At 48.1% G+C, this 14,865-nt stretch overlaps 1 protein-coding gene across 11 annotated transcripts in view; it reads left to right on the top strand.

The window, feature by feature from the left end:
* The window catches only part of TMTC4 (transmembrane O-mannosyltransferase targeting cadherins 4), an 81,167-nt gene that overhangs the window by 49,614 nt on the left and 16,688 nt on the right, over positions 1-14,865 (top strand). For 6 of the 11 annotated variants that reach the window (XM_084981111.1, XM_005668511.4, XM_084981109.1 and 3 more), the window contains 6 exon segments: positions 401-603; positions 1,904-2,075; positions 2,555-2,686; positions 11,950-12,029; positions 12,623-12,730; positions 12,822-12,963. In XM_084981111.1, coding sequence (XP_084837237.1) covers positions 401-603; positions 1,904-2,075; positions 2,555-2,686; positions 11,950-12,029; positions 12,623-12,730; positions 12,822-12,963 — 837 coding nt within the window. 11 annotated transcript variants of the gene reach the window in all.

Raw genomic sequence — 14,865 nt, 5'->3', positions numbered from 1 at the left:
ATTGTCAGGCACATGGGTGACCCCAGGACCTCAGATGTTCGGGGCCATAGACTTTGGGCATCTCTCAGTAAATAGGACATGGGACATAGTTTGATCAGAAATGTAGCAAATGTATAGCAGTCTGGTGGCTTTGCTATATTTTTATCTGTTAAAAATCTCAATGCATTTAGGAGTTCCCTGCTAGCTTAGTAGTTAAGGATCTGGCGTTGTCGCTGCTGCGGTGGCACAGGTTTGGTTCCTGGCTCAGGAATTTCTGCATATGTAGAAAGTGGCAACATTTTATTTTATACAACTACTCTCCTTGCAACATAGGGATGCCTTCAAAGTGAAGTTAGGATATGTATATATTTTTTTCCAAGTTCAGTATCAAATAAATGTTTGTTTTTCTTTTGATTGGCAGGCCATAAACTATAATTACTACTATTCATTGAATGCCTGGCTGCTGCTGTGCCCCTGGTGGCTGTGTTTTGATTGGTCAATGGGCTGCATCCCCCTCATTAAGTCAGTCGGTGACTGGAGGGTAATTGCGTTGGCAGCACTGTGGTTCTGCCTCATTGGCCTGATATGCCAAGCGCTCTGCTCTGAGGACAGCCACAAGAGAAGGTGAGAGGCCGAGCTGAATTTTAACTTCCCCTCGGGGTTGATTTAGCATTTCGCTAAATCCAGCACTGATCCTTTTCAATGATTTTTGTGGACAGAATGTCTAAGGACCTTGTTTCCAAATGCATGTCTGTGGCCAGGATGAGTTCTGTCCTTTTGGAGCCCATGGCCGGCTTCCACCAGCGGGGGGTGAACTTGGAGGACGGGGTACAGACGACTCCTTTATCTCCCCCTCCCACACCCACCTTCCCCCCAACAAGTAGCATTTTGAGATCCTTTTTTCCTGCAGGTGGCAAAGTGCAATTTATGGTCCGAACTGAGAGTGTAATTCATGTGTGTTGCATTACAGTTCTCCTTCAGAAAACCCCGGTGGGTGCTACCGTGATTCCTCCTCTTGTTATTTGGGACAAAATAAACTGCCACCCCAAAGAGGCTGGTCTTTCTCTCCCCCTAAAAGGGGGAAAAAAAGGTTCTGGAGGAAATAATTGGGAGAAAAGCAAATGCATTTCATGAGAACGAAGCTGTTTAAGATGACTTTCTTTAAGCATAGCTGTTTATGGAGTTAGATTAGTCATTATTCAAAATAAATTCAGTTTTAAGTTTACACGCCTCTTAAATTGGTTCATAATTCTAAAGGGCAACACACCTTGGTCCCAATTCGATTTCCATGAGCAACAGGATTGTTTTTAATACTCTGGGCACAGGGCGAGCCGCCACACGTGACCTGCTTCTTAACTCAACCTCTTACATCACGAGGACATGGGCAATGATGGCCCGTTTCCCGAAGTGGTCCTTTGCTCTCCGCTTTCTTTTTGCTTGACTGAAATGTAGGAGCACCCCAAAATGGTATTCGCTCATTTCAGATTTCATGAGGCTTCAACTAGCTAAGTAGCATTATTCCTGTTAAGTTTCAGGGTGGGCAGAGGGGGACAATAAATTGGACTAATTGGGACCAAAATGCACTGAGCTCTTCAGTGCCTCCAGGGTTTGAGGTATAGCTGGGAGCAGGTGCATTCGTAAGGCTTCACAAAGTAATCATTCTAACATGATTCCTATGAGTTTTGTGACTTATAAGTTTTATCCTCAAGCTCGATGCTAAGGGCCTGAAGAAGCTGTTTATGTCTTATCCTAATGCTGCCTGATTTGACTCTCTCTACTGATGATATTTCTCTGCTGCTGCTGATGGCTTTTTCTCAATTGCTGGCGTGGAAAAGAAAAGTCTTTATTGTGATTTTGAAGTTGAGTAGGACATTTTTCTTGGTGAGTCTGAAAGTAGCCGCTTGAATTACTCCTCCTCTTCCAGGATCCTCTCGCTGGGCCTGGGATTTCTCATTATCCCCTTTCTTCCTGCGAGTAACCTGTTCTTCCGCGTGGGCTTTGTGGTCGCAGAGCGAGTCCTGTACCTGCCCAGCGCTGGGTTCTGCATGCTGCTGACTTTCGGATTTGGAGCTCTCAGTAAACATACGAAGAAAAAGGTAACGGGGAGTTCCTGTCGTGGCACAGTGGTTAATGAATCCGACTAGGAACCATGAGGTTGCGGGTTCGATCCCTGGCCTTGCTCAGTGGGTTAAGGATCCAATGTTGCCGTGAGCTGTGGTGTACGTCACAGACATGGCTTGGATGCTGTGTTGCTGTGCCTCTGGCATAGGTTGGCAGCTACAGCTCTGATTAGACCCCTACCCTGGGAACTTCCATATGCCATGGGAGTGGCCCAAGAAAGGGCAAAAAGACAAAGAAAAAGGTAACGGGGAGCTCCCTGCTGGCCTAGTGGGTTAAGGATCTGATGTTATCCCTGTAGTGGCACAGGTCTGATGCCTGGCCCGGGAACCTCCACATGCCATGGGTGCAGCCAAAAAAAAGAGAAAGGTATTGGTCTGGGGAGGCGGTGCCATTCACGACCAGGATGACGGATGGATTTTACTCATGACCTTTACCGCATCTCTCTCTTCTTAAGAAACCAATTGCCGCCCTCGTACTGGGAGTTTTACTGATAAACACGCTGAGGTGCATGGTTCGCAGCGGCGAGTGGCGGAGTGAGGAGCAGCTTTTTCGCAGCGCCCTGTCCGTGTGTCCGCTCAACGCTAAGGTATGTCGGCTGCCGTGTTGGAGGCTCAGCCACTGAGCACCCAGAATGTTCACCTTCCTGTGGAATCCAGCCTATGATCGTGAGGGTGTACCTGGGGTTTTTCGTTTTCTTTAAAAGACTTTGATGATATTTATTAAAATTGCACTTAGCTGAAATAAATCAAAAGACGTCAGGACAACCAGACAAGGTCAGTGATGCCGCAGATGACTTAAACACGCGTTTACGCACCGTCTGGTTGGTCCAGTCACCCGTTGGAGTGGTGGCAGGGAAGGTCACGGCCTGCGTCCAGGCTGGGGCGGGAGGGGGCCGGCCTGGTGGGGGTGCCCACCGCCAAACTGTTTGGCGTACACCCTGCAGATCACAAGCGCCGGCTGCCTCCTGTCTGTTCCAGCCTGTAACGGAGGAGCTCACTGGCCAGGGCAGACGTGTAGGCTCTGACATCACCTCTGTCCCATCCCCTCGTCACGAGGGTAACCTGGGCACACAGTGATAACCAAGATGACGATACCTACGCATGGTGTTGGCTCAGGAAGTTGGAAGTGTGCTGCGAGGGGTGCGGTTGTACACGTTTCTGTCACCTGTGGCTTCTCTGCCTGCGGTTCCTTTTGTCAGATTAGGTACAGATAAATGTGCAGACTTCAAAGTTGGCAGTGTTTTCATTGACGCCGTCTGGTAGGGATTCGTTTCACTTGCACCCTTGATGAATTGAATTTCTTCACTTAACCAGCTGTGCCTCTTTGGGCAAAACTATTGGGAGCATTTGGTGCCCTCATCTGTTATGAGGGCACAAGGCCTGTCTTCTGGGTTTGTTGTGAGGCCTTAATGAAATATGGCATCAGAAGTGCCCCAGCATGGTACTTAGAACATAGTAGGTGCTCGAGAAATTTTTTTTTTTTTGCTTTTTGGGGCTGCACATAGGGCAAATGGAGGGTCCCAGGCTAGTCAAAGAGGAGCTGCAGCTGCCAGCCTACACCACAGCCACAGCAACACCGCATCCAAGCTGCATCTGCAACACCAGATCTTTAACCCACTGAGTGGGTTAAAGCGTCCTCATGGATCCTAATCAGGCTCTTTACCGCTGAGCCACAATGGGAACTCCGAGAAGTGTTTGTTTTCATAGGCTCCTTTTAGTTTCGGTCGTCCCATTAAATGGAGAGAAGGGAATGGCACTTGTTTAAAATGAGAGGCCAAGGAGTTAGGTTAGAATTCTCTGTTAGTATAGATCATCCTTATTATCAAATGGTCCATCTTTTTCTTGGGTTTTCAGAATTGGAGCTTCCTAGGATGCTTAAATGTGATCCTCTGGGGGTGGGGGCTGGGGGGATACAAGGGCTCCATGGATTTTTGTCCTATTTCCACATTTTATATTTAAGAGAAAGCAGTGACTTCAGGCAAAACTCTATGAAGAACTCCAATGAATAGTTGACATCTTATTGTGACCCTGTAGTGACAGGCAGCATAAAAGGTGCTGACTCCTTGCTTGTCTTTTCCTTGGATTAAAAATACCTTGTTTGGAGTTCCCGATGGCCTCGGAGGTGGGTTAAGGATCCAGTGTTGTCACTGTTGTGGTGTGGGTTCAGTTCCTAGCCTGGGAACTTCTGCATGCCACAGGTGGGGCCAAAAAACCCCAAAACCAAAGCACTTTGTTGATTTTTTTTTTTTTTTTTTTTTTTTTTTTTTGTCTTTTAGGGCCACACCCACGGCTTGTGGAGGTTCCCAGGCTAGGGGTTGAATTGGAGCTGGAGCCGCTGGCCTACATCACAGCCACAGTAACGCAGGATCCAAGGCACGTCTGCGACCTACACCACAGCTCACGGCAACGCCGGATCCTTAACCCACTGAGCGAGGCCAGGGATTGAACTCACATCCTCATGGATACTAGTCAGGTTCGTTAACCACTGAGCCACGACGGGAACTCCTGTTCATGTTTTTTAAGTAAGAGAGTGGATTGCTTCCAGCTTTTATTGTCAGTTTGATTTGCTGACCTAGCCGCTTATTTTTAGGTTACTAAAAATGAATTGCCTATGATTTAATTTCATAGATTTGCTTTATTTTTACTTTTTTGTTTGAAGAGCCGTAATTACCCCTTCTATCTATATAGTTCTTCTCCAGAAGGAACTTGGATTTCTCTGCAGAGGCTCTGTAATTAATCTCCGTTATACTCCCTCGAAGGTTTTTAGAGAGAGGTGGTTACTGTCGTTACTTTTCCAAATGGGAAAAGCTGAGGCGTGGAAAGCGGGGGGTGACGTTCCCGAGCTTGGTGATGCAGGTGGTAGATGGAGACCTGCATCGTGCTGTGCCCGGGTCACCCTAGTGATGAGGGCCCTGGGCCCGGGTGACGCCTGAGCCTGTCGGTCTGCCCTCGGAAGGGATTTCCTCTGTGAGAGGCCAGGAGCCACAGGGGTGCTCAGACGAGCACACACAGTCGTTGAGTCTGCGGGTGTAGTTTTCTCTTTTAAAAGTAAGGACATACATGCAAGACCTTGTCTTCAAAACGGACCCACTGACGATAACCCTTTCCAAGAACATCTTTCCGTGATGCCGTTCAGTCTAAGCAAGATAGACTTTTTTTTTTTTTTTACTTTCCACTGTAGATTGAAGTGTAAAGGTTGTCTTCCTTTTTTTCTTTTTTTAAGACCTAAGCTGATTTCAGGAAAGAGGGCTCCTTTAGGAAGACCCCGCTTTCATTGCTCCCTGGAAGGAGACTCAGTCTCTGTCCTCGTTTCCTCTTTAGTTCACGGACGTGATAGTACGCGGTTGGCACCTGACTCCAGGTTAGGACCGTTTTTGCAAATGAGACGCAGGGCTGTGCTGGTCTGCATGCGAATCACCCTCGGTGCCTTGTGTATGCCTGGCACTGATCTGAGGGCCCAAATTGAGCCAATCAGAAATTAAATTCCTACTGTGGGTGGGATACCAAGTATCTGGTCATATTTGCAGCCATTCTTCGTTCTCAAGGCTTGAAAGTGTGTGGCAGCCTGTAACAGTGAAAGCGATCATATGCCACAATGAGATGCTTCCTGAAGGATGAGCCAGGATGGGCTAAAGGGTTTTTATGTGTTTAAAACGTTTTAGGTTTAACATCAAATGTTAGCAGGAGATTTGACACTAACTCGCGGCGCACGGCTGCTGACCGCAGTGTCTCCCCTGGTTGACGCTCTCTTCGTTTGCATCTACATGTCCTCGTGTTGCAGGGCTGGGTTTTATCTGTGACTTCCCGGCTGGTCCCTGGCCTCAGGGTGTGAATCAGAGGCTTGCGGGAAAGTTCAAAATTAACAGGCTTTGTCAATCTTTTCCACTCCAAAGAAACAAAAATCACTTATTCTTTAAACTCTGTTTTAAGTACACTTTCTGAGGGCGCTGGTTTTTCACAATGGGTTATCTAGGCAGCTATTTTCTGTTTAAATACTTCTCTCCACGGAAAGGCTGGCCTCTGGGTAGACCTGTCCACGATCTTAGTTATAGACAGCTTGTCTTCTAGGGCGGTATCCGATTTTTAACCTTTAAGCAAATGTTCCTTTCACTTGTCTCCGGCATTCTGAGTATCAACAAAACACTGGCCCTACAGCAGAGGGCAGGTCAACTCTTTGAGCTTTTCCTTGAGAAACCAGAATTTCCCACGAACAAAGGGAAGCAGCAGGAGCTCAGGGGCGGAGAAGGGGGAGCGTGTTGAGGTCTGCGTAGAAGCTGGGTTTCTATCTGGGACCACAGGCCCATCCTCCCTCTCAGGCTGGAGTCCCCGGATTCTGTCCCTTTGTGTGGGAGGGGCGGGGAAGCAACAGTTCCAGGATGGGGCTGGGGGAGGCGCCAAAAACAAGACAACACAACAGGCATTTACAGCACGCTTTTCAAAACCCACCATCCAGCCTTAGCACCAACTAGCCTCCTCCAGGCTGTCCCTTGAAGATGAGCGTATCTGTGGATGGACCGTAATTTGGTGCAGGACGTTTGAGTTCTGTGACATGCCACGCAATAGTACACATTTCCATCACCTGTGCTTTCCTGCTTGTGATTCCTTTTCTTCAAGGAGGTAAAAATAAACATGCAGACTTTAAAACCGGCAGTTGAAAAGCAAATCTCTTGACACATCTGTGCCTAAAGAAGGTCACACTGCTTCATACCCTTCCAGAAATATTAGTGTTTTGGAAGACGCGCTGTCAGTGTAGGTTAAGATTGTTGAGCCGGGATGTGGTTATCCTGTTAAAAGGGGGTTTGGAGTCCAGATGAAATGCTACTCGAATGGGCTCAAACCACTATCGTAATTCACTGTGTATCAGTCTGCGAGAGTTGCTGTAACAAAATGCCGTAGACTGGCTGGATTAAACAACGGAAGTTTATTTTTTTAAGCTCTGGAGGTGAGATGTCCAAGGTCAAGGTGTCAGAAGAGGTAGCTTCTCCCGAGGTCTCTCTCCTTGGCCTGCACAAAGGCCCCCTTCCCACTGTGGCCTGACTTGGTCCCTCTGGGTGCAAGTCTCCCTCTGCGTGTCGACATTTTCTCTTCACAGAAGGACACCAGTCAGATTAGAAGAGCCTCAGAGTCCTGCTGGGGCTCAGCGGGTTAAGAACTCGACTAGGACCCACGAAGATGCAGGTTCAATCCCTGGCCTCGCTCAGTGGGTCAAGGATCTAGCATTGCTGCAAGCTGCAGCGAAGGTTGCAGACGCAGCTAAGATCAGGCATTGCTGTGGCTGTGGTGTAGACCGGCGGCTGTAGCTCCGATTTGACCCTTAGCCTGGGAACCACCATGTGCCTCAGGTGCAGCCTTAAAAAGAAAAATAATAATAATAATAAGAGCCTCATGTCAACTTACTAGACTTTTCAATTCTCTTTAGGGCCGCACGAGTGGCATATGGAGGTTCCCAGGCCAAGGGTCGAATTGGAGCTGCAGCTGCCAGCCTCTACCACAGCCACAGCCACACCAGATCTGAGCTGCATCTTCAACCTACACCACAGCTCACAGCAATGCCAGATCCTTAACCCACTGAGTGAGGCTAGGGATTGAACCCACATCCTCATGAATCCTAGTCAGGTTCATTACTGCTGAGCCACAGCCAGCAGGAGCCATTACTTCCTGGCCTCTTTAAAGACCCAAGCTTTCAGTACAGTGACATTCCAGGGTGCTAGAGCTTAGGACTTTAATCTGTGAATTTGGGGGACACGATACAGCCCTTGACATCTCAAAAGAAACATTATTTTAGCTTAAGAAAAATAATAGCGTAAATGGCTAGATCTAGAAACTGCCGCAAGAACCCAGCCCCATCCTCACCCAGCACCCTCATTAATGGATGTGATACAGTGAGAGGAAACCCAGGCTTCGTAAGCCTGGCTTCAGATCCAGCACCAAAACCTCGGGTGAGATGCTGATTGACCCTGAAGCCAGCCCTCCACTTGGAAGGGAGGGTGACACCTAACAAGGCTGCCATGAAGAGGGGACACTGTCTACGGTGCCCTCCCCATGCCTGGCGCCACCCCCTCGGCACCTGCCAGCCAGTGTTAGTGCTGTCACCAGTCACACAGCCTGCACCAAACTGAGTCTCTGTAACGTCATCCCCGGGATTGCTGATGGCCTTTATGTTGCAAACCTCCACAAGGAGCATCTGATGAGCAGTACATCCTTTTGATAATAGTCCTCATGAAACCAGGCAGCTCTCCTGCCCTGGGCTTCATTCTGGTCCCAGCTCCTTTCCTTCTAGTTTATTCTGAGTCCTGGTACACTTGAGGAAATACCATAAGTTGGCCTCCTCGGTGTCCTCAAATTAAGGTAACCTGAGAATTTCTGGTCGGTTTGCACTTGTGAGTCTGTTTCTTGCAGTTGGCTTTAAAAATTCTATTTTTTTAAATTGAGGTAAAATTCTCATAATATAAAATTATCCATTTTCATTCTTCTTAAAATTACAAATGGGATTACCATAGGATCCAGCAGTTCTACTTCTGGATGGTTGGATGGATGGACAGACGGATAGTTAGATCCAAAGGAATTGAAAGCAAGATCTCAAACAGATATTTGAGCCCAGTGTCTGTGAGGCTGCAGGTTTTATCCCTGGCCTTGCTTGGGAGGAACTGGCTCTCCTGATATCTTGATCTTGGACTTTTGGCTGTGTTTACAACAGCATTAGTCACAATAGCTAAAAGGTGGAGACAGCTCAAATGTCCGTCAGCAGGTAATTGGATAAACAAAAGATCTACATACAATATGGAATATTATTCAGCCTTGAAAAGGAAGGAAATTCTGATACCTGGTACAGCGTGCGTGGACCCTGAGGACATTATCCTCGGTGAAATAAGCCTCTCACAAAAGGACAGGTGCTGTGTGATTTCACTTATGCGAGTCAGATTCATAGAGACAGAAGGGAGGATGTGGTCGCCGGGGACTGGGCCCCGGGAGAATGGAAGGTTACTGATAAGTGGATACAGAGTTGGAGATAACGTGAGATGAATGGCTTTCTGGAGAGGGCTGCACAGCAGTGCGAATGTTCTCATGAACATTTCTGAACTGTACACTTAAAAATGGTTAAGGTGGTACCTTCTAAGTTGTGTGTATTTTACCGCAATTAAAAAATAAACTAAGAGTTCCCGTTATGGCTCAGCAGTCGTGAACTCAACTAGGATCCATGAGGTTGCAGGTTTGATTCCTGGCCTCACTCAATGGGTTAAAGATCCGGCACTGCTGTGAGCTATGGTGTAGGTCGCAGATGTGGCTCGGATTCTGCTTTGCTGTGATTGTGGTGTAGGCCGGCAGCTATAGCTCCAATTCTGCCCCTAGCCTGGGAACTTCCATATGCCAAAGGTGCACCCCTAAAAAGAAAAAATAAAAATTAAAAAAAAAAAAACACACTAAAAAAAACCCTTCCCAGATGTTTTTCAGAATAAAATGATCATTATTAAATAGTAAAAAAAAAAAAAAAAAAAAAAGTTAATTATTTTAGGAGTTCCTGTTGGGGTACAGTGGAAATGAATGCGACTAGGAACCATGAGGTTGCAGGTTCAATCCCTGGCTTTGCTCATGGGGTTAAGGATCTGGCATTGCCATGAGCTGTGGTGTAGGTTGCAGATGCAGCTTGGATCTGATGTGGCTGTGGTTGAGGCCAGCAGCTGCAGCTCTGATTCGACCCCTAGTCTGGGAACCTCCATATGCCGCAGGTGCAGCCCTAAAAAACAGTTTATCATTTTAAAGTGCATTTAAACGATTTAGTACATTGAATGTACTAACTGGCATTTAGTACATTCACAATGTGCTGTGACTACCACCTCTGTCTACTTCTAGAACATTCTCATCACTTCATCCTCTCTTTATATACCTGGGGGGTTTCTTTAGTTGCAATTCCATGAGAGGAATGAAATGAGAAGCCTCAGTGGGAGGCTTGTCTCCGCTGTGCAGCTCCCTGGGTGACAGCACCCTGCCTGTGTCTTCACCACCTGCACCTCACTGCCCGCTGCACAGGTGTCCCCAGCCCCGTCCTCTCCTGAGCTCGGATGAGCACCTGGCTCTCTCCCCTGGGATGCTCCAAGCCCTTCAACATCAGCCTGATTCCTCCCCTCCCAAATGAGCCTCCCCACGCTCAGGCCTCCTTGAAAGCCGTCGCGCCCCCTCGGTCCTGAAGTTAGAAACCCGGGTTTGGGTTCATTCTTGCCGGGCTCCCAGATGCATATGGATCTGTCAGCAGTTTCTCTGCTTTTTTCCCAGAGTTCCCACTGTGGCTCAGTGGGCTAAGAACCTGACATAGTGTCTGTGAGGATGCAGGTTTGATCCCTGGCCTCGCTCCGTGGGTTAAGGATCCAGCATAGGTCACAGATGCAGCTTGGATCAGGTGTTGCTGTGGCTCTGTTGTAGGCCGGCTGCTCTGATTCTACGCCTAGCCTGGGAATTTCCATATACCACAGGTGTGGCACTACAAAGAAAAAGAAAAACAAGCAGTTTCTTGGGGTCCCCCCCTTCTTCCCCACCACCCCAACTCCGTCCACCATCCATGCTCTCTGGACCCGACATCAGCTTCTTCCTGACTCTCACTTGTTTCTCAGTACGATTTATTTTACATAAACATCAATCTGATTCTGACCCTCTGCCACCCTCCTGGCTTTTGTTAGGGGTTGAATTGCACCCCTGCAGAAAGCTGTGTTCAAGACCTGACCCCTGAGTGTTTGGGAAAGGGGTCCTTGCAGGTGTCATTCAGATGTGAGTTTCGATGAGGTCATCCTGGAGCAGGGATGGGCCCTTAATCCAGTGTGACTGGTGTCCTTAGAAGAATGGGCAGAGATGCAGACACGGCAGAGAAGCTGTGTGAAGACGGAGGCAGACGGGGTGATGCCGCTGCTGCCCGAGCTTCGCCCAGGATGGCGGCCACGGTCAGGGGGATAAATCCCTGTTGTCCTGAGCTCCCAGCTTTGTTACGGCAGCTGTGGGCGGGGGGTAAACCAGACCCACCCCTACGGGGCTCCCCCGCTGCCCTGGTCTCCCCAGCCCTCTGCACTCCTGACACTGGGCTGCTTGTTGATGCCCAGCCAAGCGTATCAGACCTCTGGCACAGGGACTCTGCCCCTTTGCTGCTCTGGCTGGGAGGCTCACTCCACTGCAGCCCCCTTCCAGCATTTTCTGCTGGAAAGCCCTTCATTGGACACCCTTTCCCAACACTCAGCCAGGTGCCATCCTCAGACGCCCCTTCCTGCCCTTTGAGTGGCACAATTACAGATGAGCTCAGTCGAGTCCTGTCCAGGGCTCTAGAAGCGGGCGTACAAATGGTTTGCCCTCCATTGTATCTGTAGCTGGCTGCACGGTGCCCCGGGGTGCAGGCGTTACCCGAGGGAGGGGGAATTTTATTGGTATGAAGTAGAATGTGTGTGATGCCGCAGAAGAAAGATGCCACCCCAGAGGGTGCTGTGTTTGTTTAAATACAGAATCATTGTTGTTTTCCCCACACGCACGTGTGATTGGACTTCGCATCTCAGCTCTGCAGGTGCGGGTGTGTGAAAGATGCAGGGAGTCCAGAGTTTCGCGGTGAAACCAGCCCAGCTTCCTACCTTTTCGGTTTTCTCTGTTGAATTCTTTAGTCAGTATCCTCCTGTCACATGTTATGACACCATCTGCCTGTCACTTGGAATCTTTTGTGGCAGGGTGGGGCATTAGGCACCAGCAAGCTGGCCCGGCTGCTGTAAGGATTTAGCTGAAGTTCTGGTGGGTGGTTTTTTTTCAGTACCGTGATCTTTTACTAACAGCTCCAACAAAGAAGTCTGTCAGCTGATGGCCCAGTTTTTATCTGTCTTTTCAGGTTCACTACAATGTTGGCAAAAACCTGGCCGATAAAGGCAATCAGACGGCTGCCATCAGATACTACCGGGAGGCCGTGAGGTACTGCAGGCGTCTCATCTCACAGAAGGAATGCAATTTGTACAGTATACGTGTCTTATTTTAACCTTCTAGCATTAAAAACCTGTCCTGGAGTTCCCACTGTGGCTCAGTGGGTTAAGAACCTGACATAGTGTCCACAAGCGTGTGCTTTCGTTCTCTGGCCTCGCTCCGTGGGTCGGGGACCCCGCTTTGCGATGCGCTGTGGTGTAGATCACAGATGTGGCTCGGATCCCGCGTTGCTGCCGCAGGTGCAGGTGCAGCCCTAAAAAACGGTTTATCATTTTAAAGTGCATTTAAACGATTTAGTACATTGAATGTACTAACTGGCATTTAGTACATTCACAATGTGCTGTGACTACCACCTCTGTCTACTTCTAGAACATTCTCATCACCTCATCCTCTCTCTATATTCCTGGCACAGATTCGACCCCTAGCCTGGGAACTTCCATATGCTGTGGTGCAGCCCTTAAAAAGAAAACCCCAAACCAAACCAAAAAAAAAAAAAGTGTCCCCATAAAGATCCCCACTTTAACGTAAATTTGCCAATGCCTGAGAGTTTAGTGAAGACTCCAGGCTTCTCTCTCTACTTCCAGATTAAATCCCAAGTACGTTCATGCCATGAATAATCTGGGAAATATCTTAAAAGAAAGGAATGAGCTCCAGGAAGCGGAGGAGCTGCTGTCTTTGGCGGTGCAGATACAGTAAGCGTTGTTTTTATAGCTATGCTCCTGGTAAAGCAGCGTGCTCCTGCCTTCTGGGGCTAAGCCTTTCTTTTCCTTGTTTATCTTCCAGGCCAGACTTCGCTGCCGCCTGGATGAACTTGGGCATCGTGCAAAACAGCCTAAAGCGCTTCCAAGCCGCCGAGCAAAGTTACCGGACAGCCATCAAGCACAGGAGGAAATACCCAGATTGCTACTACAACCTCGGGCGTTTGGTAAGCGTACAGTGCCTGTGGCTGCGGAGGAAAAGCTTGGTTTTATTTCGTTATTCATAATAAGATGAGAATGATAACACGCGTTCTAACTTGCTACATCTTAGGAAGTTCTTTTCGCATATGTGTAGTTTTTTAGGCTCTAATTAGAGAGCCGTCCAACTTGAAGGAGCCAAGGTTAAGAGATCATAAGGGCAACAAGTTAAGCTAAGGGATAAATTACAATTTTTAAAGTCCCTTTATGCCCCATAAAACAGTATTCCAAGTGATTGCCTCTTGATAAACATGGGTTTTTCTGTTTTTTAAACACGAATTGAATAAAAATTGAAATAGGAAAAAACAAACCCATAATGTGATTTCTGAGCCTCCCCCTCCTCCTGCCTCAAGGGACTGTTCCCTGCATTTTTACTGGTTACTGTCCCCCTTCAAAGAAAGCTGTGACTTAGTGGAAATGAACCCAACTAGTATCCACGGGCACTCAGGTTCAATCCCTGGCCCCTGGGTGGGTTAAGGTTCTGGCGTTGTGGTGAGCTGTGGTGTAAGCTGCAGGTGCAGCTTGGATCCCGCGTTGCTGTGGCTGTGGTGTAGGCTGGCAGCTACAGCTCTGATTCAACCCCTTGCCTGGGAACCTCCATATGCCACAATTTCGACCCTAAAAAGAAAAGAAAACTCAGGAGCTCACAGAAGAGCTTTGATACATTTGATGGACACAGAACATAATGTGTTTTGCGGTAGCTTTTGTTTTTTGGTTCCTAACAGGATACTTAGAAAGATCTTAGTGCTCTTGATTTTCTTTTTAGTTCTTTATTCAAATATTACAGCAGTAGCTCATGTAATGAGTTTGATAATCTTAAAATCTGAAAACAGTATTGATAATGGTGATGATGAAAGAGATGCTGGGAGTTCCCGTCGTGGCGCAGTGGTTAACGAATCCGACTAGGAACCATGAGGTTGCGGGTTTGGTCCCTGCCCTTGCTCAGTGGGTTAACGATCCGGCGTTGCCGTGAGCTGTGGTGTAGGTTGCAGACGCGGCTCGGATCCCGCGTTGCTGTGGCTCTGGTGTAGGCCGGTGGCTACAGCTCCAATTCAACCCCTAGCCTGGGAACCTCCATATGCCGTGGGAGCAGCCCAAGAAATAGCAAAAAGACAAAAAAAAAAAAAAAAAAAAAAAAAAAAGAAAGAGATGATGTCATGATTTCTGAAAGGCTTCCACGAGGATGCACAGCTTTTTTCTTCTTCTTTTTCTTCTTTGGCCGCCACACAGCATATGGAGTTCCTAGGCCAGGGATCAGATCTGAGCCACAGTTGCAAGCTAAGCTACAACCTAGGGTCACAACCTAAGGCAACAGTTGGATCCTTAACCCCCTGTGCAGGGCCAGGGATCAAACCTGTGCCCCAGTGCTCCCAAGACACCACTGGTGCCCTCGTGCCGCAGCAGAGACTCCATTAGAGTGCACAGCTTAGTTATTAAGGCTGTTGATTTCTTTAATAAAGAAGATAAGGGAGTTCCCTGGTGGCTCAGAAGGTTAAAGATCTGATATTGTCACTGCCGTGGTGCGGGGTCAATCCCTGGCTTTGGAACTTCCACATGCTGCAGGTGCGACCAAAAAGGAAAGAAAGGGAGTTCTCATCTTGGCTCAGCAGAAACAAATCCGACTAGTATCCAAGAGGACACAGGTTCAATCCCTGGCCTCGATCAGTGGGTTAAGGATCCGGTGTTGCTGTGAGCTGTGGTGTAGATTGCAGATGCGGCTCAGATCTGGCGTTGCTGTGGCTGCGGTATAGGCCAGTGGCTACTGCTCCGACTTGACCCCAAGCCTGGGAACTTTCATGTGCTGCAAGTGTGGCCCTAAAAAGCAAAAAAAAAAAGGAAAGAAAAAAAAAAAAGTAACTACGCGAGGTAAA

Source organism: Sus scrofa, chromosome 11 (assembly GCF_054392235.1).
Source record: "Sus scrofa isolate SSC_HxYL_T2T_F1_AM1 chromosome 11, Sscrofa_HxYL_maternal_Yorkshire_Landrace_v2.0, whole genome shotgun sequence".
Classification (NCBI taxonomy): domain Eukaryota; kingdom Metazoa; phylum Chordata; class Mammalia; order Artiodactyla; family Suidae; genus Sus; species Sus scrofa.
The sequence above is the reverse complement of the archived record's forward strand: the minus strand, read 5'-3'. Positions and strand labels throughout refer to the sequence as shown.